At 45.8% G+C, this 25,163-nt stretch overlaps 1 protein-coding gene across 29 annotated transcripts in view; it reads left to right on the top strand.

Annotated features, from left to right (window-relative positions):
- LOC135910060 (cytoplasmic dynein 1 intermediate chain 2-like) overlaps window positions 1–25,163 on the top strand; it is a 112,722-nt gene that overhangs the window by 65,401 nt on the left and 22,158 nt on the right. For all 29 annotated transcript variants that reach the window (XM_065442041.2, XM_065442035.2, XM_065442037.2 and 26 more), the window contains 5 exons: window positions 1,565–1,678; window positions 8,634–8,754; window positions 11,389–11,549; window positions 13,000–13,140; window positions 22,679–22,804. In XM_065442041.2, the coding sequence (XP_065298113.1) occupies window positions 1,565–1,678; window positions 8,634–8,754; window positions 11,389–11,549; window positions 13,000–13,140; window positions 22,679–22,804 (663 nt within the window). The remainder of the gene's footprint in view (window positions 1–1,564; window positions 1,679–8,633; window positions 8,755–11,388; window positions 11,550–12,999; window positions 13,141–22,678; window positions 22,805–25,163) is intronic.

Genomic DNA, 25,163 nt, shown 5'->3' with positions numbered 1-25,163 from the left:
CAGTCTGTGGTGGACGCAGGAAAGCAGTGATAACCGGCGAGGGGAGCAAGGAGAGGAGGCGCCATGCCAGTAGCGCTGCGCGAGTGGGTGCTTGGGAGAGCGCGGACATGCGTGTGGGAGTGCATGCACATCGGCGACAAATGTTGCAGCCATATGGCTGTGATTGCATCCATGGTTGCGGCCACGGCAGCACCATCCGCAGAACAGTTCAGACAACAGCAACAGAGGCAGTCATAGATAAGCTTTTGTCTATCACAGGTTAGCTCAGCAAAGTGCCCATAGATTTTTTTCCAAGGTATTTACGTAAGTGGTCTGTACTCCTTAATTACATAATGCCTCTATCACTGCTGATATCTCTACTGAATCAAATGCCTTTTCGTAATCTACAAAATCCGCATAGAGAGGCTTAATGTTCTCTACGGATTTCTCTATAACCTGATTAATGACACGGATGTGATCCATTGTAGAGTATCCCTTCCTGAAGCCAGCCTGTTCCCTTGTTTGGCTACGTCAAAAGAAAGCCTGATTTTCTACCCAAATTGAAGACAATACACCAAGAAAGTGAAATTTGCCCAAAATATGCTGTGTGTTTCTTGCATATATTTCACCATGAGATGAAGGAAAGCCTTAAAATAGAGGGGGAATGAAAAATACTCAATTTTGAACAAGTCAGCCATTCTATTGCAGCATCCCCCCTTAATTTACCAATTTTTTTACAGTTTTCGGTGGTAAAAATTTTTTCGCTGACCCAAGAGATTCATACTATCGAGATTCTACTGTACTTGTAATTTGCAACTAATCTATGAAGGTAAATGCCATAAAGGTTTCGTGTTATCTGTTTTCAGTCCTGTACAGCTCAGTGCTTTTCTTTCTCAGCATTGGAGGTAAAGGCGGTTTGTCATTATACTGAGTGTTGCATAAATAGGAGTGCCAGGTGTGGTGCCAGGTGTGCACAACACTTGCGGCAAATCCACTGGCTTTTGGCACTCAAATTTCATGCAGAGGTAGCATTGTGCAGTGGGTTCACTTGACAACTATTTTTTTTATGAGCTGGGCATCATTACTTATCTGTTTCATCCACAATAAATCTGAAGTCAGTGTTGTTTGGTGCGACACCACTCAAAACATGTATTCTGCTGTAGTGGAACAGTGACGCCACCTGTCACAGCTACAGTGGACACCGTGTGTTTGCTACAAGACCTCATAGATGGCGCCATCATTTTGTTGCATCATAATCAAGATATTTTAGTGGCATCACCTACTTTGGATAGTTGAGGACGAAAATGGGAAGTAATGCCTGCTAATGTGGTATCAAACTGGACGCACTGCAAAATGCTACCTATGGGAAAAATTGAACACAAACGAGCTAGTAGTTGCAAAAGTTGTGTACACTTGGTGCTCCTTCTAGGCTGCGCTCGGTACAAGTGGCTGCACTTGATGATGTAAATTAAAGGAAATGCGGGTCAAAACATTGCCACTGTTGCTTGTTTTCTTTTTGCTTGCTGACCTAAACCTAATGTTATGGCAGTGGCCTAATGATCATTGCCTGTAACTCTGCTTGCAGCACCCTGTCTATTGCGTCCAAGTAGTCGGTACACAGAACGCGCACAACCTCGTCAGCGTATCCACAGATGGCAAGTTCTGTACCTGGAGCCTTGACATGCTGTCAGCACCGCAGGTAAGTGGACTTTGTACAGCGATTCTCATGCCCGCAGAAGCCCTCACTCATTCACAGCCCACAACAATCCTGAATATATAGGATATCACACAGGCATAACTACCATTGTCTTAGCAACATGGCCAGAAGTTCTGACGTAGGATGGTGACAACGTACACCTCTGTCAGTCTTTCATTAAAAAAGCTCATTAAAGAGATATGATATTGTTACGTTACAGAAGTCCCATATAAATATGTATTTATAGTATTTACAAGAGGGACAATGATGCATAAACAAGATGGCTGTCGAGATCGATTCCACCCTTATACGTCAAATGGTCTTCTTCTGCTTGGCGCCACTCTTGGTTGTGCCATAACATAACCCCCGCCTGTAAGTGCGCCATCTCGGCACTAACTATAAGAGCTGAACCCGCAGCAATGTAAGCCTTCAGCCTGGACACATGCACAATGTCCGTGAGCCTGGCGGAACGATCTTGTAGTTGACATCGCCAAGCTGACGCAGTATCATGTAGGGTCCTGTGTAGTGCGGCAGCAGCTTTTCAGACAAGCCGGCGCGGCGACATGGTGCCCATGGGAGGGACAACGGAGCCAGGAAAAAATTGGAACGTCCGAATATCGGCTGTCGTACCAGATCTTCTACATGGCCTGAAGTGAGCCGGGAACCGGCAATCTGCCGTGCCCTGCTTCACCCAGGCAAAGACATCTTGAGCATATTCAGTAGGAGTGTTCATTGTGGAAGGAAGCAGTGTGTCAAAGGGCAGAGAAGGGTGGCGGCCAAGCAGAAGGTAAAAGGTTGAAAACCCAGCGGTCTCGTGACAGGACGAATTATAGGCGAAGGTTATGAAGGGTAACGTATTGTCCCAATCACTGTGGTCATTGGAAACCTCCATAGACAGCATTTCTGTCAACATGTGATTGAGCTGCTGCATCAATCCATCTGTCTGCGGGTGGTAGGTGGTGGAAAGCTTGTGCTCGGGAGAGCAGGAACGAAGTAGGTGTTCAACTACTCGAGACAAGAAGGTGTGGCCGCATCGGTGAGGAGGTGCCGGGGTGTGTAGTGATGCAGAATGACATCAAATCTGCCACCTCAATTGCACAGCTTGTGCGCAAAGCTCACGTGGTCGCACACTGGGTCGTGTGATCGGTCACGACTACGACCTACTTATTGCCAGATTTCGACGTTGGAAAAAGGCCAAGCAGATCGAGACTGACACGAAAGAATGCTTCTGAGGACACACCAATGGGGTGAAGGCGTTCAGTGGACAGCACAGTAGGTTTTTTGCGGCGCTGACAGAGCAGCACAGGCCTTGCCAGTAGAAGCGGCACTGTACCCTGTCATAAGTACGCGAAACACTGAGGTGGCCTGCAGTAGGGGCGTCATGTAACTGCTCAAGGACTGGTATCCGTAGTTGGTGTGATACAACAAGTAAAAATTCTGCTCCTTCAGGGCGTAAGCTGCGACGGTAGAGAATGCTGCCCCGGAGAATGAACAGGTGCAGCGTGGGCTCTGAATCTCTAGAATTGAGACAATCGATGAGAACACGTAAGGAGTCATCATGCCATTCAGTGCAGACGTCGTGCAGATCAGAAATGGCCAGGATGCAAGAGTCGGTGTCATGCGCGTCATATTCAGGGTGGTCGACAGGATGATGGGAGAAGCAGTCGGCATCCTTGTGCAAACAGCCCGACTTGTTTAAAACAGCAAGTGAATATTCTTGGAGCCGTAGCGCGTCTACCCAATTGTCCAGTGAGGAGAGCCAGCACAAAGTGTGGTGATTGGTAACCACAGAAAATATGTGGCCATACAAGTAGAGGTGGAATTTGGCAACTGCCTAAACTAATGCCAGGCACTCCCGTTCAGTAATTGAAAAATTGCTCTTGGCAGGTGACAGGAGGCAGCTGGTGTATACATTTGGGCATTCTGCGTTATGCTGCTATTGAACAAGTACAGCCCCAATTCCATGGCCACTGCCATCAGTGTGAATTTCAGTGATGGCAGATGGATCGTAATGAGCCAGCAAAGGGAGAGCTGTGAGCAAGCGTACGAGGGCAGAAAAGGCTTTGGTTTGAGCAAGGCCCCATGTGAAAGCAACATCCTTTTTAAGTAAGTTGGTGAGTGAGCGAGCGGTTGCGGCAAAATTCCTGATAAAACGACGGAAATACGGGCATAGCCCAACAAAGCTTCTTACGTATACGGCAGAAGACGGAACAGGAAAGTTCTGGACAGCGCAAATCATGTCGGGGTCAGGTTGAACGCCAGCAGCACTGACGAGATGGCCAACAACAGTAATTTGACGTCGTCCAAAGTAGCACTTGGATGAGTTCAATTGCAGACCGGCTGTCCGAAAACAGCAAGAATAGTCTATAGACGCGTTAGATGACTCATGAAAGTTGGCGAAAAGACTATGACATGTCTTTTCCACGTGTCTAGATAACACAGACATGTGGACCATTTATAGCCACGAAGTAAGGAGTCCATCATTCTTTTGAAGGTTGGCGGGGCATTACAAGAGCGGAACAGCATAGCCTTGAATTGGTAGAGGCCACCAGGTGTTACAAGGGCAGTTTTCTCACGGTCCATGTCATCTACCGAGATTTGCCAATAGCCTGATCGGAGGTATATCAATGAAAAGTACTTGGCTCTGTGCAAGCAGTTCAAGGCATCATTAATGTGCAACAAGGGGTATACATCCTTCCCTGTGATATTGTTTAGGTGTCTGTAATCCACACAAAAGTGCCAACTGCCATCCTTCTTCTTGACAAGGACATCAGGGGACGCCCACGAACTGCAAGATGGCTCGATAACGTTTTTAGTCAACATCTTATCGATTTATCATTGTATCACTTGTCGTTCAGCATGTGAAACACGGTACAACAGGTAGTGTGTCAGATTGGTGTCTGCGGTGTAAATACGATAGGTGACCACTGATGTCTGGGCTAAAGGGCGACCGTCAAGTTAAAAAAATCTCACGGTAAATTTCCAAGAGATGGCGGAGGTCAGCAGCTTATGCCAGAAGAAGATCAGGTCCAATCATCTTGCTAAGTTCATCTGTGAGAGTCGGTAAATCGTATAGGGGTATTACTCAAGTTCGCGTGTGCGCACCTGACCCTTCTCTGGATCGCACAGCGCCGGTGGAGCGGCAGTCTCTCGCTAGCACTTTCGCAGCAGCCCTAACAGTCAGAGCTGTGACCCCTAACACGCGGTTCGCAGTAAGCTTCGACCACGGCGGGTTCAGGCCAGTGGGGACAGGGTGAGTCTCAACCTAAGGTGTTTATTTTACCTTAGAGTACAAGTATACCAACTGACAACAACAACAGCAACAACACATACAGATACAACACAAAAACCACAGCGGCGGAGCATTCCGCACGTCTGGGGTGAAACAAACCGCACAATGTGGGAACCACAAAAGAGGTTGATAAGAGTTCAGCTCACCCAGAGTGGATCCGCGCTCAGGCCCTGGGGCGGTCAGTCGCACACAAAGGCCGGGCGCAACAGGGGGACGGCGTGCGGCGGTCTCAGCGGCTGAATTGAGATGCAGCCAGTCACAAGCTCGTCAGCCGAAAGACAACGGTGCATCGGGGGAATAGCGCTTCTCCCCGAGGGGCAGAGAGGGATTCTCCCCGGTTCCAAGAAAGGGAAAGGAGGGAACAGGGTGCCTTGGCTGCAGCGTCGCGGCCAGGCGCGGAGAGCAGCGGGAGCGGCGAAGGTGCCCTCTCCCCGCTATCCTCCGCGAGCGAGCACGTGATTATCGCGTGATAACCGCGTGGCCGCTCCGGAGATACTGGGATGCGCGTGCGATCCCCACAATCGGAGGTTCCTGTAGAGGCCAACAGAATTTCAGCATCAAGAGCCGATATCTTGCAATCGTTCACAGGCAAGATGTCGCCCAGAGACATGCCTCTGGGAAGAATTTGAGTCGAGCAGTTAAAATTAAGGGAGAGGGAGCGAAGTCTGATTGGCTGTAACAATGAGTACAGTATGGGAAACGGCCAAATTTCTTTCAAGCAGTATGTCAGCAGTGGGACATAGTACATAGACGCCATCAGAAACAGATGGGAACGACAGTATAGTGACGTACGTAGTGGCTTGAGGCAATAGGCGGATGTCTTCGGGAGAGCATAACTGTGGTTGTGTGGCTGGTGGACTTTAGCAGCCAAGGGGCAGTTCAAGCTGAATGATACTAGACGTACAATGAAAGAGGGCTGAATGGGACAATAAAAAATCTAAGCCGAGTATAATGTCATAAGGGCATTATTCCAAAATATGTGTGTGCCAGTTCCAGTGAGTGCTGGGACACTGACACCATCGACTAAAACGCCCATCAAGTTCTGTTTGCTCGGCAAAGTGATCAGAGGGTTTTGCGGTCAAATGGTCAATGCAGCATCACCTGTGGGAGATTCATTGCTTAATTTTCTGGAGACGAGTATCGGGGCTGCATCGGGGATGGTGGGCTACGAGCCTGCGGCGATAGGGATGATGGTCAACGAGCTGGTGGCAAATGGGACTGGTGACGTCAGAATGACAATGAGGGACTCTTCCAAGGAGCACAAGCGTCATTGTTTGGCTGTTACAGTGCCAATGGAGGCTGGTAACAATGCTCATTCTGTTTGGATCAATAATAACTGGTGAATGGTGGTTGCAGAGGGGAGAAGACAGTATGGTTGTTACAATGGTGAGCGACATGACCAATACGCAGGCAGGCAAAACAGATTGGCCGATCATCTGTTGTTCGCTACTTGGCTGTATTTCAGTAGCGTGCCGGATATTGTGAACCAGTCGATGGTCCTAGAGAATGAGACAGCTTTGAACTGGCAGCGGCACATACAGAATGAACTCCAAGATTTCGTGGACTATTGCCTGCACAAATGGTGCTGTAGGGAAGCGGCTCACCAGGATGGGAAAAAAAGGCTGCAGGAGCCATGGCTTCAAGTTCTTGCCGCATCTGATGATGATGGTCACTGCACTCCTAGCCTGTCGTCACAAGAGGATGTTGCAGCTGTGTTCGGCAGACATGCAAACAGCATTGCAATGTGCCGGCTCTTGGCCTGCTGAAAGCGTTGACACTCTTTTATGATGTCCTGTACTGTTTTACAGTTGTTGCACATGAGCAGGTTGAAAGCATCGTCAGCGATCCCCTTCAGTACATGCCCAAGCTTGTCTGACTCAGCCATATCACTGTTAGCTTTACGGCACAGAGCCAGCATGACCTTGGATGTAAGAGACGTATGATTCTGTGGACATCTGGGCGCGGGTCGTTAGTTCTATTTTAGCGGTGCTCTTCCGCCCAGTGGGATGGCTGAACAGGTCCCTCAGAGTCTGTTTGCATGTGTGCCACTCGTTAAGCTCTTCCTCGTGGTTGTCATTCCACCCCTTCGCCATGCCTTGTATGTAGAAGACCAAGTTAGTCAACATAACCGTCGGATCCCATTTGCCGTGGGCACTTACACGTTTGTACATGGCGATCCAGTCTTCCACCTCGAGGTGATCAGTGCCACAGAACGTTCCTGGACATGACATGATGGACATCAAATTTCAATAGGTTTCCAATTTTTGAAGGTAATCATCAGTACATGTGACGTTTCATTTTTTTTTCTTATTGCCAGAATCAAAGGCATGCTAGATTATTTTTTCTTTTAAATCGGGTTTGTGTTAGGTTTCTACTTTGTGTAGAAGCTCTAATGTCATATGTCAGATCTCTGTGTCACCGTACATATATGGTTTGTAGTTGTTTAGCTAGATGGCGCCCCCCCTTCTGTCATGTGACAAACTTGGAGGTGTCATCTGGCGTGTGAAGCCTTTATTAGTAATAAGCGACCGCGGCTCGGCCGAGTCTTCGTTCCGGTTTTCATCGGGAGCAGTTTGCTCCGAGTCTCCTTCACTGCGCCGGCGTTAGCCGCGCGTTCGCTGGTCGGGGCCCCTCGCTTGCCTGCCGCTGCCGACACAACATCATCCCTACCTAAATTTTCTACTAGGAACAAAAAAAAATGGGTGTGTGTTCATATTATAATTTAGTAAATACTTCCAAATGAAGCAGCTGGGCGTTAGGGTGTTTTTTCTGCTTGTTCTTTCATTCGACTTGCCGGATAAATCGTTCTTCAGTCCTGTCGAGGTTGACATAATGAAATTCAACTGTAATATATTTAGTTTTCACCTGAACCTCCATCCTCTTTCTTCTAAACATTTCCTCCCATGCTCCAAATTCACTGCAGGCACTATCTTTTGATATTGCATATACAAAATTGTCATCTGTGTTGGCAATGGCGTTAGGTACTTCAGTACATTGTTTCATCTGAACATCCGTTACCACGTTAAAGACAGATTATTGTCTGGTTTTCTCCCATCAGTATTTGAAAGGTAAATGCATCACAAGTACATTATAGGACGCACTGCTCATAGCACACGAGGATGCCATGCATGTACGTGTCACGCATTGCTCAGTAGCCCTGCAAAACACATACTTATTTTCACACTTGCACTCACTGGCACTCTGTAGCACTTGCTCATTCAAATCAGGTTGCTTCCTCTCCTTTCGGAGAAAGTGGTTCTGAAATTGCCTGCACATATAATTTCATACGAAACCAAAACCGTATTTGCGGCTTCGACAATAGCCTATGGGTTTCCTGTATGGGTTTCCTTTGTAGCTACATGCTACATTTAGGGTGGATGACAACTTTTCTTTTTTCATGTTTTTTCTCCACCTTGTGGGCTGCCACATAACTTGATTGCCATTTCATCCTATTGTGCAGTAAATGTTGAAGCGTAATAAATTGTCAACTAGCCCGAGCCAATGTTTTGCTATGCTAGTGCATTCATGAGCAAGTATGCTCAACTTATTTTACTAGGTGACTAGATCTTGGCACACTCATTATGTGAAACCTGCGAAGCCTTTGCCTTACTACCATGCGGTTTAAGTGCACAGCTGCTGGGAATCTGGCTTTTTTTTTTTTCGCAGGACGTGCTGGATCTGACGCAGCAGAAGCAGTCACGTGCCATTGCGGTCACCTCCCTCTCATTCCCCATAGGTGACTGCAACAACTTCATCGTAGGCAGTGAGGAAGGCGCCGTCTATACAGGTAATAACACCTGCTGTTTTCTGTATGGAATCGCTATGTGCTTTAACACCTAAAGGACAACTCCAGCTGCATATTTAGCTGAAATATATATCCACGCAATTTGTACTGTAGTAAAACCTTGTTAATTCGGATTTCTAGGGACCAGAAAAAATGTTTGAATTAACCAAATGTCAAATTATCAAAGGTATCAAGAGAACAAACAAATGCTTACTACATCAACACACTTGTTCCTATTTTGCACAAAAGCAGTGCGGAAGCTGCAATTCTCATCTCGTGACTGATTGGCTCTTGCAGCGATGAAGGTCTCGCTACTTCCTTCGCGTGGCTGTGGCACACACCTTCATTGAGAGACGCCTTTCACTACCATGTGCACATGCCAATTATATTTTTGCCAGTGAGGTGGTTGCCAACAAGAGTGTCTGTCCATGGTTATGAGGCCGTTATTCATCCTCAGCAGCTTTGCAGCGAGCCAAACGAAACACCTGTCTGCCGCAAATGCTGCGGACGAAACTACAGCTGCAATCTACGTGATCATGGACGGCGACCTTGTCGTTCTAAAGGCATGCGGCCGGCTCAGGCGCTTAGTCGGAACGAAACTATTGTTTGCTTCAACAACTGTGAATAACACTGCGGTAGCTATCGATGCATTCATGCATGGCAACTATGCAGCTTTAAAGGCATGTGGCCGATGCGCACACCAAGTCAAAACACCGCAGAAAAAAACGCGGTCGCTATCGACGCAATCATGGATGGCAACTACACCGTTATGAAGGCATGTCATCTAAAGAGCAAAATGCGGCATCATAACCGCTTCAAAACGGCACCCACCACCATTTCTCCTTCGAGAGTGATATACGTTACTGTCAGTGGGATGAGTGGATTCTGCATGTGATAGCAAAGCGTTCTAGTTGGGTGAAAGCGGAAACTAGTGCAGCAGGCTGGCACTTTGCAAAGGACTTGCCATTACAGCTGCAGCATCGACCACATGCGCACCAAGAGCTGTGAAGCTATGTTCTTTAGTGTTGCTCCAAAAAGGTGCGAAGTTCAAAAGGTAGAACTCCATCGCAAGCCGTTATCAGCCTAAACGTAAACGAAGCGTCGACGAACTATAAGCACCAACTCTTTGCAACTTTGCATGGCAACCCTGTCTGTCTGTTCTTACCGGCTGGAGACAAGGTGTCCACTGAGAAGAGGTAATGTTGGGTCGAAGCGCCACCACTCCGCGAGCGAGGCAACGAGTCGTCAAGAATGCACCCTATTGTTCACTCGTCAGGCAGAGCGTACGTGTTGCCCCTCTAGCCCGTCCATGCCCATGTAAACAAGAAAATGCGCGAGGCATGCGCGATGGAGAACAGTGTATAGCTGCCCGCCATGGCAGCTTCACCACAATACTCACCCACCCCTCTCACATGAAAATGCTGGCACGCACTCAGTTTCTCATTTCAATACCAGCAAATCTCCAGGATCGTCACACGTGGCATTCACAGCCATCACTGCCAATCCTATTGCGATAAGCGTATTCGTTTATTTGTTTCACAGCGCATAGTGCCGTCGGAAGCGTAGCGCACACCTTTAATAGGCGATAGCCGAAACGTGTCGCCGTTCCTTGCTGCAGACTGCAATTGTATACATTTTCTGGCCGCTAGACCTCATGTGAACAAGAAAAGGCCTAAGGCGTGCGCGATCAAGAACACTATATAGCTGCCCGTCTCACGTGAAAATGACGGTGCACACAGTTTATTCCGGTACCAGCAAATCTCCGCCCGGGTCATCGCACGCCGCATTCAGAGCTATCACCGCCAAACCTATTGCGATAAGCATCTTGACGTATCTATTTTACAGCGCGTGGTGCGTAGTGCCATTGGTAGCGTACTCGCGCATTTAGTAGGTGATAATCCAAACGCGCCACCATTCTCTGCTGCAGGTGGTAGGATGTGGGCATTGCGTTTTGCTTCGGCAGCATCCAGCTTCACCCACTAGCTAGATTTCGTTTAGGTTTCCTGTCACTCTCTTGAAGCACCATGCAATTGGAAAAAACAAAACGAGCCTGGGGCCGCTGGAGCACCACCAGCTCGACGCACGTCAGCGTCTCATGCTGCAACGATCCGCACGACGCTTTGCATTACGCAGATATCAACAATAGTTGAGTCTGTCAAATTTTTGAGTTCGATTCGTACGTTTTCCCGGTTAGGACGTTTTTTTCTTGCGTTTTCCAAAACGTATGAACGAGGTTATACTGTACTTCGTTGTATCACATGTCATTATAACGAGGTTCAAGTGTATTTACATATGAAAAAGTATACGAGGTCATTCTTACAAGAGGTACGGAGACAGTATATTGAGGAATACTTGAGCGCCAAACAGCTGTCACTTGCTGTGTACCGTACAAAAAGAAACAGAGTGAGAGAGTTCGAACATGGTTATGGCAGCTTCTTTCTTTTCCCCATAACCTGCAAATATAAAACAAGAACAAAAAATGTTTTTGCAGACTACACACATTGCCCGGAAGATTTGAAAGTTATCTAATATTGGTAAACTGTGCTTTGGTAAATATTGGTAAACTTGTTTGTGTGTATATGTCTTATTTGATGTTTGTAGCTGTTATATTTCACTGTACATGTAAAAAAAATGCAGCATGTCGGCATGGCACCAAAGCAGGCATCCTGGAGGCATTTGAAGGCCATCAAGGTCCCGTGACAGCAGTGCATTCACACGGCTGCCAGAGCCAAGTGGATTTGTCACACCTCTTTCTGACATCGTCCTTCGACTGGACTGTCAAGCTCTGGAGTCTGAAGGTCTGTTACCCTGCACCATCGTCGCCTATGTGGTTTTATACAGTCAATTGTCATAAAAAAAAAATGTAAAGTTTTGTTGGTCATGTTTTATTTAATCAGAAGCTCTCCTTGTGGGACAAAAACTAAGGCAGAGCTTCTCGTACTATGTTGCCTGTAGCAGAGCAAAATTTTGTTTATGATTACCAAATTGCACACAAAAAAAAATGGAGGACGCTTAAGCTTCACCTTCAAGGGTGGAGCACGATAGCGTTATCGCACCCCGTTCGCACCGCCCCCTCAAAACGATCTACGCGAGCCAAACGTCGGGATCGGTACAGACAGCCGGGCAGCGACGTGCCATGAAGGCGGACACAGTCATGGGACGAGTGGCGCGCCACGTGTCGTGGCAGCGCCGTACATTGCGAGGAGGGGGTCTTCTGTGTTTGCCGCAAGATGGCTCTACGTGTGTGCAGAGCACAGAAGAAATGTAGTGGAAATGTACTTCGCTACTCGTGTAGCTGCGACTTCTGTAATTTACATGCTCATAATTACCTATATAAACTGCAGTATAACTTTCTACGGCATGTTTCTAAGGCAACACCGCAATCACTAGAGGCACTTTTGTCCCACTTTGAGCTATCGAACTCGTGGCTGAGTGGTGGCGTCTCCGCCTCACACTCCAGAGACCCTGGTTCGATTCTCACCCAGCCCATCTTGCAAGTTGTTTTTTATTTATGAATTGCCTTCCGGTATTTTCGCTCGTGGCCACGCCACCGACGACACCGGTTTTTCTGCGACACGAGCTCCTTAACGCTTTTGCGTTAAAATTGCAAAAGTACTGCTGCGTGATTTGGCTCCATTTATCTGTAGAGACAAATACAGGAGTCTCAGCTTCATTTGGATTAACATCAGATTATTGCTTAAGGTGGAAAATTAGCTCTGTTTTCCACTTCATATCATGCTTATTCAGATGAAAGTTTAATTTTTGTGTTGGTGTACCTTCAATCATTGTTCATACTTAAACACAAACTCCTCCACATAGTTACTCATGTGAGCTCCTGATTCCAATAAATTATGAGAAGTATTGCTTGCGTGCAGCAGCTTAAAAACTCAAGTGCAGTATGTAAATGAATAGTTTGTATATGAATGGCTTGTGTATTGCTGGAAGTTCAATAGAGTAAATTCAAATGTGTGAAACTGCTGGCAGCTTCCTCTTCAGAAATCGGTTGCATGGTCTGTGCATAATAAACTTTGCATTCCTTTGGAGTTTTATTGCAATTCTAGAATTAGTTTAGGCAGAACGTGTAATATTTTAATGATGTGGTGAAGGCAACATTCTTTCAGATGTTCAATAAGACTGACATTCAGACTTTGAAAGGCTGCGTGCAGAATGTATACCTGGTAGTTCTGCAGATGGTGTACAGGCAGTTATATTGCAGCATTGGGGCTTTTTTCTTGTGCTTAATTGCAGGAGTCCAAGCCCATCTACTCATTTGAAGACAATGGGGACTATGTGTATGACGTCAGATGGTCGCCTGTGCACCCAGCACTGTTCGCATGCGTTGATGGCACAGGGCGGCTCGACCTGTGGAATCTCAACAACGACACAGAGGTGAGTATGCACAATCAATTGGTTCTTCGATGAGACGGAACTGCTCTGAAGGAATAGACTAGAAAACCTTATGACATACAGTTTAACCTCATTATATCAAAGTTGTACCTCTCATGGAAGTACCTTTATTAAATCAGATATTCATTATAAGCATATACTACAGTAGACTCCCGTTAACTCGGCTCCTCTTAATACGATCTCGACCTAAAGTCCCAGCCAGTGGCCATGCATTTATTTAAGCCCAAACTTCTGTTATTTAAACCCTAAAATTGGCCTTAGCCAAATAAGTCAAACTGTCAGCATGCATGTGCCTGAACCCTATGGTGATGCCAATAGTGACCCATTTCTGGCAATGTCTGTCTCGGCCGAACTTAGGGGATAGTGAATGCAATGACCGCAGGTCCGAAACGGCATTAATAAAAGCCACAACCGCTGCCATTTTGATAACCTCACCGCCTCGAACTAGCACACTCGCACGCAGATCCGCTGGCAGCCGCAGCCACCACCGCAGCAATGCTAGGCCTAGCTTAAGCTTCTTGCCGTTCTGTACCGTGTTTTTCATTGAAAGCATTCGCCACTGTCGGCAATGGCACCGACACCGCCTTTGTGGTCATCGTGACTGGCTTCGAAGTTCGGAAAGCACGACACGTTGCAGAATGCCGGTTTCTGAAAGTCAGCTTCACCGCATTACAGAAGTGTTACGCTGTGAAGCATAAGTGTGTGAAGGGCAACTGTCACGGGACACAGTATGTATTCCTTAATTATGCACGCGTTCACCCGCCATCTTCTGTCACAGTGCGAGCACTGATATGCCTAATAAGTGTACTGGCAGGCCTTCAGAACTTTTTCGGACGTGCCTGTGGCGATTTGAACCCTTAAGGGCTGTAAAAGATATGCATTCATATTTTGGACGTTTCGTCGACCCCTTAGGGAGTCCAAAAAATCAGACGCTGACTGCACAATTATCCAAGAGGATGCTTCAAATAGTCCATGTGGAGTATGCGCAGCCTAAGGAGACAAGAAGAAGCCAAGAAGACAAAGGACCTACGCATTGAGAAATAAACGGGGAAGGAAGCACGCCGCCGCTTTTTTGAGGGAGCTTGCACTCTAAAAGCAAAGTGTTGGCTGACACGGAGATGCAGGTGTCCGTCATCCAAGTAAAAAAAAAAACTCTTTAAAGCAGTGAAACTCAACACTGAGGCCTTGTGCGCGCGCTGAGTATGTCAGGACCGTTGAGGTTGACTTACCAGCTGTTGCGAGAGAATCTCACTTCTGATAAAGTTCGGGCCTCATACCAGTTAGCTTGCTATCAATCGATAGAAATAGCTCATATTCGAAAATATTCTGCTTTTTTTTTAATTCGTATTTGAGGATGTTCGACTCAGTTTGAAGTGGGTTTTACTATTTCCTTTCGAAGATATTTTATTCGCTCTGCATTTTACTGACCCCTCCCTTCTGTTTTATTATTATTATTATTATTATTATTATTATTATTATTATTATTATTATAGAATAAGCACTACCCCTTACTATTCAAACTGGATTAAGTTGTTTTTTTAACATTCTTACTAGAGAGTGACACCATTGGGCGACGTGACGTACGGAGCCCGTCTTGACATAAAACAAAGTTCTGTGTCACTCAGGAAATATCGCAAAGGGACTCGGGGAAAACCTGGAAAAATCAGGGAATTTGGAAATGTCAACTTGGTAGACACCCTAGTTTATGTTGTGCTTTAAAAAATACATGACATAAGGGGTGAGAGGAAAAGGCGGTTGTTAACAAAATTTTCAAATACTCAGATTCATCAGTCACAGATATGGCACTGCCTTGTTGTTCACTTTCACAGTAAAACTGGCAATGTAATTAGACAAAATGTCCAATTACAAAATTCTGAGAAACATCGTATGGAACTGAGAAACACCTTATAGTAATCTTGACGCTGCACCATAGTGCAACAAAAAGAATGTCTATCCAAATAGCAGTAAACAACACACCAACACGATACATCCAACACTGGCGTGGCAGAGACTGCAGAGGCAGAGGCTCGCGAAGCCAGTAGCGCAGCAGGTAGCAGTGCAGGTGCAGCCATGAAGTTGGATTTGGCGAATAGGGGCGCGAGTGGCACGTTCAATTAGACGCACAACTCTGCTCCCCAAGGGGTGCATATACAGCAACTCCAGCATGCCAGAGCGTGCAGCACCACACGTCGGATTGGACGCCAAATCATACCATGGGTCTCCTGCAGTGCCTCCTTTATTTTTTCCTGTGCCTGCTGCGTGAGCACTGCGGTGTCCGCCATGCCCTCACCTGTTACTCTCTCAGTTTTGCTCCAAGATGCTGCTTGGCAGCTCCAACCTTGTCACCTGCTTGCAAATGACATTCTCCCCCACTCGCGCGCAGGCGGTTTGCAGACATTTTGCACTGTGCTTGTTCTGTCGTCTGCAAGCCAGAACTACAAAAGTTATTAGGTGTTGTTGCAATGGACAATAAAATAAGTAATCTCTGCATGCATTAAAAAATAAAGGTGAAATTAATTTTTGTTGTGCCTTTTACCGGGGCCATAATTCCTGGCTCTATCAGCTTGCAGACGACACTTTTAACCCACAGGTTTCTGGCAGCGGTAGACAAAGGTTCGTCTGTTTGCTGCAACGGTGATGTTCCTGTGATGCTTTATACGTCAGTATGCGCTACTGTGGTGTGCCATTTTGTATGTTGAGTCAGCAAAAGAAAGACCCTCGAGTGTCCTTTCACGATATACCTGTGGGCAAAGAGCTACGGGAATGATGGCTGCAAGTTATCGCAAGAAAGAACTGGGAGCCGAGTTAGAATTAAAATTATTTGGTGGTATGCAGCCTTCACCTTTTGGAAAGTGACTTTCTCCAGGACACGAAGAGGCGCATGCTCAAGCGAGGTGTTGTGCTCAGTATTTTTTCTCACTATCAATCCTACGTGAAGAAGGAGCAGCGTAAAGTAAAGAGTTCTAGCGTTACACAGAAAAGAAAGCGGAATTCCTCTATGGCCACACCAGCTAACCTGCCTGCACCTGCTGAAGAATTGTATTCATGCGCTGCATCGTCGTCAGACATACTCAAAGTTGGCGTGAACATGCCCGCTCAAGTTCCTCAGCCCAGCTGGCCCAGTTATCAGGTCACATGGGAAAGTACAGTAGAACCTCGTTCATAAAATTATTTTTTTTTAATCGAGAGAAAACGTACTAGCTGGGAAAACGTACGATCCGAAAAAATAAAAACATTTTACAAGCTCAGCTATTGACGTCTTACGTAATGCTAAGCGTCATGCGGATCACTGCGGCATAAGACACCGACGTGGGTCAAGCTGGTGGTGCTCCGGCAATCCGAGACACGTTTTGTTGTTTTCCTGTTGCGTGGTCTTCTAAGTGGGCGACGGGGAACCAAGACGAAATCGAGCTGGCGGGTGACGCCGGATGCTGTTGAGACGAAACGTGATGCCCACATCGTGCCGCCAGCAGCAGGGAATGGCGGCGCGTTTGGATTATCACCTACTAAAAGCGTGAAGTATGTTAGCAATGGCACTACGCACCACGCGCTGTAAAACAGATAGATAAGGATGCTTATAGCAATAGGTTTCATGGCAATAGCTCTGAATGCGGCGCACAACAACCTGGGCGGAGATTTTCTGGTACCGGACTAAACTTGCGTGCCGTCATTCTCACGGGCAAAGGGTGGCTATATACTGTTCTCAATCGCGTGCGCCTCATGCCTTTTCTTGTTCACATGGGTTCTAGCAGCCGAGAAACATATACAATCACAGTCTGCAGCAGGGAACGGCAACACGTTTCGGCTATCGCCTGTTAGAGGTGTGCGCTCCACTTCCGACGGCACTACGTGCTGTGAAACAGATAGACGAAGATGCTTATCGCAATAGGATTGGCAGTGATGGCTGTGGATGCCATGTGTGACGATCCCGGAGATTTGCTGGTACCGAAATGAGAAACTGAGTGCGCGCCAGCATTTTCATGTGAGAGGGGTGGACAAGTATTGTGGTGAAGCTGCCATGGCGGGCAGCAAGACACTGTTCTCCATCGTGCTCGTCTAGCGCATTTTCTTGTTTACATGGGATCTAGCGACCAGAAAACGTATCACACAATCGCAGTTTGGCGATGTACTGGTGCCGAAAAATCGTGTTTTCCAGGAACGTATGAACCGGTAAAAAAAAATAAGTGTAAGTCTAGTGTGTGAATTTTTGTGTTCTTGATCGCAAACGTTGGCACCGGGAGCACGTACATAATGGGAACATATCAACGAGGTTCTACTGTATATCTGCAATCCACAGCAATGACATGCCTGATACTGCTCCTTTGGCATGAACAAGCGGGAAATGCAGGAACTTAATTTTTCCAACCAATGTGCAGTCTGTAGACGGGGCAGGTGCTCGTGCCTTGAGATCTGTTGGCACTCATGCTGAATGGAAAAGCTCTGCATCAGCCTTTCTAGAATGAAAGAAGTGGCGTGAAAAAGAAAAGACCTGGAAGGCACGGATTGAGAGGCTGCAGGCAATCGTCAGCGCTTACAAAAAGGAGCTACAATACCTTAAGGAAGAGCGCAATGTCAACCAATTTCTTCAAGCCGCCACAGACTCAAACCATGACATTACGAAAGCCAGATCAATTACGGATCAGGTGCTGAACTACAAGGCAAAAAAAAAACAAACTAGGTTGTCTGAAACCACTATACGGCGGTGCATAATTTTGCACAACCTTTCCACGAAGTCATATGAATAGCTCATGGCAGAGCTCCTCGCACTTCCATGCAGAACAACACTTCAAAAATGCCTAAGAAGTACTGCAGGTGAAGTAGGTCTCAGGTGATCTTTTGGAAAGAAGGCTGAGCACCAAGATGGAATGCCTTGGGACGGAATAAGCCAGAATCTGCAGCCTTGTCATAGATGAAATGCGGATTAAGCAGAGGCTCGGTTATAACAGGCAAAAAGATGTTTTCCTGGGAGATGTTCACCTGGGAGCTGACCAGACATACGTCTGGTCAGTCTCTGAAAGGAAGGAACTGGCAAACTCTTGTGCTTTTGCCCTTGCAAAAACATGAAACGGGGAAAAGCAGCAGGAGAAGGTGGACTGCCACTCGACTTAATCAAAGATGAAGGATACATAATGCTAGAAAAAAACTTGTGGCCCTTTATACGAACTGTCTATTGACTTCAAGGGTCCCAGAGAACTGGAAGAATGCCAACATTATACTAATCCACAAAAAGGGAGATGTTAAAGAATTGAAAAATTATAGGCCCATTAGCTTACTTCCAGTATTATAAAAAATATTGACCAAGAGAACATCTAATAAAATAAGGGCAACACTGGACTTTAGTCAACCAAGGGAACAGGCAGGTTTCAGGAAGAAATACTCTACAATGGATCACATCCATGTCATCAATCAGGTAATCGAGAAATCTGCAGAGTGCAATCAGCCTCTCCATATGGCTTTCATAGATTACAAAGAGGCATTTGATTCAGTAGAGATACTAGCATTTATAGAGGCATTACATAATCAAGGAGTACAGGACGCTTACATAAATATTTTGGAAAGTGTCTACAGAGATTCCATAGCTCCAATTTTGCACAGGAAAAGTAGGAAGGTACCTATAAAGAAAGGGGTCAGACAAGGAAACACAATCTCTTCAATGCTACTCACTGCGTGCTTGGAAGAAGTATTGAAGCTATTAAACTGGGAAGGCTTAAGAATAAGGAGCAATGGACCTTCGATTTGCAGATGACATTGTTCTGTTCAGCAACACTGGGAACGGGTTATAATAAATGATTGAGGACCTTAACAGAGAGAGTATAAAAGTTGGGTTGAAAATTAACATGCAGAAGGACAAAGATAATCATCAATAGCCGGGCAAGGGAACAAAAGTTCAGGATCGCCAGTCAGCCTGTAGAGTCTGTGAAGGAGTACATTTACCTAGGTCACTTACTCACAGGGGACCGTGATCATGAGAAGGAAATTTACAGAACAAAAGTGGGTTGGAGCGCATTCGACAGACGTTGTCAGATGCTGACTGGAAGCTTACCATTACCATTGAAAAGAAAAATGTACAATCAATGCATTCTACCAGTGCTGACATATGGGGCAGAAACTGACAAAGAAGCTCAAAAACTAGCTTAAGGACTGCACAGAGAGCGATGGAACGAAGAATGTTAGGCATAGCATTGAGAGACGGGAAGGCAGTGGTGTGGATCAGAGAGCAAGCAGCGATAGCCGATATTCGAATTGAGATTAAAAGAAAGAAATGGAGCAGGGCAGCTCATGTAATGCATAGGTTAGATAACCGGTGGACCATTATGGTAACAGAATGGGTGCCAAGAAAGGGAAGTGCAGTCAGGGATGTTAGATTAGGTGGGGTGATGAAATTGAGAAATTTGCAGGCACTATAGTTGGGTACAACTTTAGAAAAAAGGGGGCATTTACTCCTCTAAGGCAGATGCACAAGAGCCAATGGGTGTGCACTCTCATCTGACATCATGAGCTGGACAGCCGGTCACACCGACGACGGAGAAGATGGTCGCCCGCGCTTCAAACTGGGCGAAGTGGCGTCAGCTGTGTGCGTCAGCCTCTCGTCACAGTGAATTTCCGAACTGTTTGTGATGGTCTGTGATGCCGGAAATATTACTGCGAGCTTACTACGCACCATTTGTGCCACGTGCATTTATTCTAAGCCGTGATCCGGCGAATAAATATTGCAGCGAGCATCGCTGACACTGCGCTACGCTTTGCCTGAAAACAGGATCTCGCGGCGACACACTGCTACAAACAAACATCCTAACATCCTGCGTGTTTGTTCCATGTTGTTTTGTTTTGCTTCAGAGTGAAGTTTGCTGTTTTGCTTTCTCACTTCTGTGATTTCAATTCATTCTTAGCTCAGGCACTCACCATGACCAGAGCAGCACTTTATATGCTCTGAATAACAAGACAGGTAGATTTTTGAATGCTTCTTTCCGCAATGTGCTCTCATACCGTAATATGAAGGACTCACAAATACAAAAGAATATTTAAAAAAATGTGATACAATAAAGAAGAATGCACAGGTTGGCAACAGCTGCAGCACACTGCAGCTGTTGCCATGGGGAGAAGGTAATAGCATAGTGCCACCACACGGTCAGTTGGAGCAACAGAGCGACAATGGGACACCAATGGAAATGGGCGCGACACAACAGGCACAAAAGAAATAGAGGAGGCACCGCTCTCCTGCACTGCGTGGAAGCTGACTTTAAAACTGTGTGGTAAAGCAGACTTAAGAAAAACAAGCCACCACTGTATAACATACATTAGACCCTTGCCCATTTTTCTTGCTAAAAAATCAGGTGTGCGTTAGGTTTTTACTTTGGACCCGTACAAAGTGGCTGCACATTTGATTTGGGTATGTGTTAGAATCGAACAAATACTGCCAAATGTATCAGCGGTGTGTTTTGAATATTTTTCTGCATCTTATTTAATTCAACCTGCTGGATAATTCAGTCAGCTTCATTGGTCCCCTAAGGGTTGAATTAACTCACGTCGACTGTATTCCTTGCACACTAATACTGGTGAGAAACATTTAAGCCCTTCTTTGTTATATACAATAATTGAATTTATTTTCAGTTAGGGTTCTCGTGGCTTGGCAGAGGAACTTCTGTGTAAAAGGGGCAAACTTGAATTTTTCAGCAGCAGCAATTTTTTCAGCTAGTTTGACTCATTCCACATGCTGCCTTTAGCCAATTTAAGCTGAAACAAGTATACTCACTATGTGCCAGAGCAGTGAAGGTTATACAGTAGGCATTCGTTGGTACGATCCCGTTTCGTACAATCTCCAGGCGCCAACATTTGCTATCAAGAACACAACAAAATTAATCAATACAGTTGTGCTTCTTTTAAAAGCGAAGCTTTTTTTTTTGCGAACCTCTCTGGGTTTTTGTGACCATTGGTGCTGCACGGCTGTTCTCTTGCCAAATAGGCCAGCCAATCACAGTGGAAAATACATGTTATGTCACCGCTGCTGGGTTCCTTGCTCAACCACTAGGTAGCGCTCGCCTCTGTGCATCTGCGGCAGTGGTTGCAGGGGCCATGTGGAGGGAAAGAAAAAAATAAAGGACCAGAAAAATGTCAGGACATCCCGTGATCTATTGCACGTGTGTGTTTTGTTTACAAGGCATTGCATTAGCCTCTTTACAGTGTCTGAATAAATCCATTCATGTCACTTTGTGTGGACATTCAATAACACCAACTTGTATTTCAACTCTGTGCACTCGCATAAAGCTTCACTGTATGTATATCCCATTGGATTTGCTGCTTTTCTAACTGGTTGATTCGTTCCTGGAAAATACGATCTTTCGACGCCAACATTTAGTGCATCGCCCAACTGCAATCATATGATGCATTTTCTGGCTGCTAGATCCTATGTAAACAAGAAAAGGCATTATATGTGTACAATCGAAAACAGTAGCCACCTGCTACAGCAGCTTCACTGCAGTACTTGCCTGCCTGTGTCACTTGAAAACCTCTGCACACTTTTCCTATTCCGGTACCAAGAGATCTCCTTGTGGGTCAACATACTCCGCAATCACAGCTAGTGCTACCAACCCTATTGCGATAAGCATCTTCACCTATCTGTTTCACAGTGCACTTGGCGTAGTGGCACTGTAAGTGTACTGCACACTTTTAGTAGGCTAAACTCAAATTCACTACCGTTCCCTGCCGCAGGTAGGGTGAAGTTACCGTCATTGGCCATTTTGCTCTGGAGCATTGTGTTTCAGTGTCGCCCACCAGCTTGATTTCATTTCGATATGCAATGCGATGTGCAATAGGACAATGACAATGCATGTCTCATGCCGCAATTATTAGCGCCGAGTGGGTGCATAAGAAATTTCTGCCAAAATGTTCCACTCAAGGAAGCTTCTAACCCAAATTTAATTAGAGGAGCGCAAACATAAGCTTGTCGAAGCAGCCAACATGACAACGCACATCTCAGGCCATCCGAGCCCCATGAGCTCGGCACAAGCCGGCATCTCGTGTTGCAAGAATTTGTGCAACACTTAGTGTTGCATAGATGTCAACTACAGTTGAGTCTGCCAAATTTTTTTGTGACTAAGGAACATACGTTTTTCCAGTTAGTACATTTCTTTCCAAAATGTATGACTGAGGTTCTACTATATACCATTGTTATCATGGCAGCAGCTACTGTGATAGGTTTTGTTTTCCGGGCAATGCTGTGCCAGTTCATAATAGAAGTGGTTTATGAAGTGAAGGCTATAGTTTGTGCTTATAAATGGATTGAGCAGCCAGGACCTATGGAGCAAGCGTCCTTGCAGCAGTCAGTGCGATTGACATCCATACTGCGGAATTTAAAAAATGGCACACAAAAGCAGTATAGATACACTACAGGCACTTTAATGTGGCTCAGAAATAGTTGGCGGTGGCACTTCACTTGTGTGAGTGAGGAAACCTTTTGTGCACAGGGCTGGTAGCATTTGCGAGCTTTGGGTCCTCTACTATTCTTGTTCTTGCCCAACAGCTCCCCACAGTGAGTGAAGTGGTGGATGGAAGCCCTGCGCTGAACAGGGTCATCTGGACACCTTCAGGACACCAGGTGGCAGTGGGTGACGACGCTGGGAAAGTGTGGGTCTACGACGTTGGGGAGGTGAGCTTCCCCCACAAGTTTTTCCATTGCTTCGTGTTCTGCCAGCTTGTCATCACTGCCTGCTTCTTCTTGAGTCTTTACATATGTTAAAGATCTATTACATACAGTAGAATCTCGTTAATACAGCCATTGTTAATTTGGAAAATTGAATGATTTGGACTTGCCCTACAGTCTTGGCAAGTGTACATTATTTAATGGCATCAACCTTGGTAATTAGGAGTTATTTGACTGCACATTCATTCATTTGAACAATCTCTAGAGCTTACCGATGGTGAAGCACTGCAAATGTTTGAAGGAAAAATACAAAGGCGTGCTAGCAGCCAACCAAAATGAAGCAACGGCATCATGCTATTGTCCGTAGCTGTTGCGGCAAGCAGTAGTTTCATTTTCACTCAGTGCAATGTGCACACAATGTCGCAAACACAGCAGAAGCTGTCGAGGTCCGCACGCTGGCATTAAACCCGGTGGCTACATTGCGATGGATGGACGAATGGTTGCCAACTAGCTCACTGGCAAAAAGAAATAATCAGGATGTCTGCCTGGTAGTGAAAATTGTCTCAGATGAAGACGCAAGTCTCGCACCATGCCGCACTGCCAAGGCATTTGTGAGGCCTTTGCCACTTCAAACGCTAATCAGTCAAGAGATAACAATTATTGCAGCTTATGCACTGCTTTTCTACAAAATGGAAATAGATTTGCTGATTCATTCAGCAAAATAAAAGTGTGTTGATTTATCAATAAACATTTGTTTATTGTTCTTTTGATACCCTCAAAAGTACTACATTTAATTAATATAAACATTTACTGTATAGCTAGTGAAGTCCCAATGATTCGAACTGACACATAACTTGAACTGAATTTTGGGTCCCGTTACAGCGGCAGACATTTAAATGGAGAAACACTCGGAGTATGAGAATGTATAAAGGCCCAAGACAGCTATATTTGCAGTGAAATTTCTGTTCCTGCCTACCACTCAACCCTAAGATCAAGCACCTTCCTGAAAGCAGTTACGGTTTTATTTTCGTCTTCATTTTTTCATGCGTTGCTCAGGCTATTTTGGTGCAGATATTCTTGCATACCCAGTATGGGCGGGGACTATTCGATTCTGGTAGCTCTGTTGACATTTGGCTACATTGTTGCCTTGCAGGCTAGAAGCCCTAATAATTCGAACCACGGTTTGTTTCAAAACACTTTGTGGCAGCATGTTTTCGACCATTATTAATGATCTTGCAAATTAACAAGTGTGTTGTTCCCCCATGAACGTGGCTGATATGGAGCATTTCACCATTCACGTCATGAAAGACTGTGCGCTTGCCGCTGTGGCGAATGCTCCTGTTGGTATCACTGATGCATACATTGGTAACTGCAGCCAACAGTTTGTGGTACGTTATCTACCAAAGCAGGCTTTAAGTGCTACTTCCTTCCCACCTGTCAGTCCCTGAATGTTACAGTCATGTCCACGTTTCCATTTGCATTTCCATGTTGAACATGTTATTTTTTATGCCTTCATGACAGAGAAGTCACGGCCACAGTGTGGCTGCAACATTTGTGGTGTGGCTTCTACTAGCACGTTTAAAGTGTGTTTCATGTACTTGCAATGCAGTAACTCAGTTTTGCAGTGCAGCTTTGCGTCAAAGCAACTCCTCTTAGCTATAACTTCACATCATTTCAACCACCTTATGTTCCCTTTACAGTATTGAACAAAAGTCCATGGCCCATGGCCCATGGGTCCTTTAAACGACTTTGAATCAAATGTCTTTATACTCAAATACAATGTGTACAATGGTATGGTGTCCCTCATGAGCAACGCACAATCCATGCGAAGGTCCCACATTTAGATTTAAAGGTACGCACTTGCATCACTGTAAGCAAAACAACCACACACAATAAAATAAACAAATTGAGTAATTTTTAATGAGTATCAACAGTTGCCGCATGCAGAGTCATTGAGAACCAAGTTGTCTCCCGATGCCAGGTGGCTGAGCCAGCAGAAATCATTTGGTCTACTGGCAGAAATGATCATGCACCTACTCTTATGCCGCATTGTCATCTCACAGGATAACTATGAAAAAGTGCAACTCACGAGACATTGACAAAACACGAACACGGGTTCTCAGGGCACTAATACGGTCACACATTCTTGCACATAAATACAGTAGAATGCAGGCTGGAATGATGCAAAATTACTGTGGTGATGCCCCAATATCATAATGATGAAGCCAACAAAACTCAGGCTATTCATCCAGCTGCCATTTTACTCTAAACCTCTAAAACCCTTTGCCATCGCACTCGGTGTTTTGGTGCAGCTTGGCACAGCAAATCACAAATGTAGCACTTTGGCGCTATTGGCACAGTTGTA

This window comes from Dermacentor albipictus, chromosome 4 (assembly GCF_038994185.2).
Source record: "Dermacentor albipictus isolate Rhodes 1998 colony chromosome 4, USDA_Dalb.pri_finalv2, whole genome shotgun sequence".
NCBI lineage: Eukaryota > Metazoa > Arthropoda > Arachnida > Ixodida > Ixodidae > Dermacentor > Dermacentor albipictus.
The sequence above is the reverse complement of the archived record's forward strand: the minus strand, read 5'-3'. Positions and strand labels throughout refer to the sequence as shown.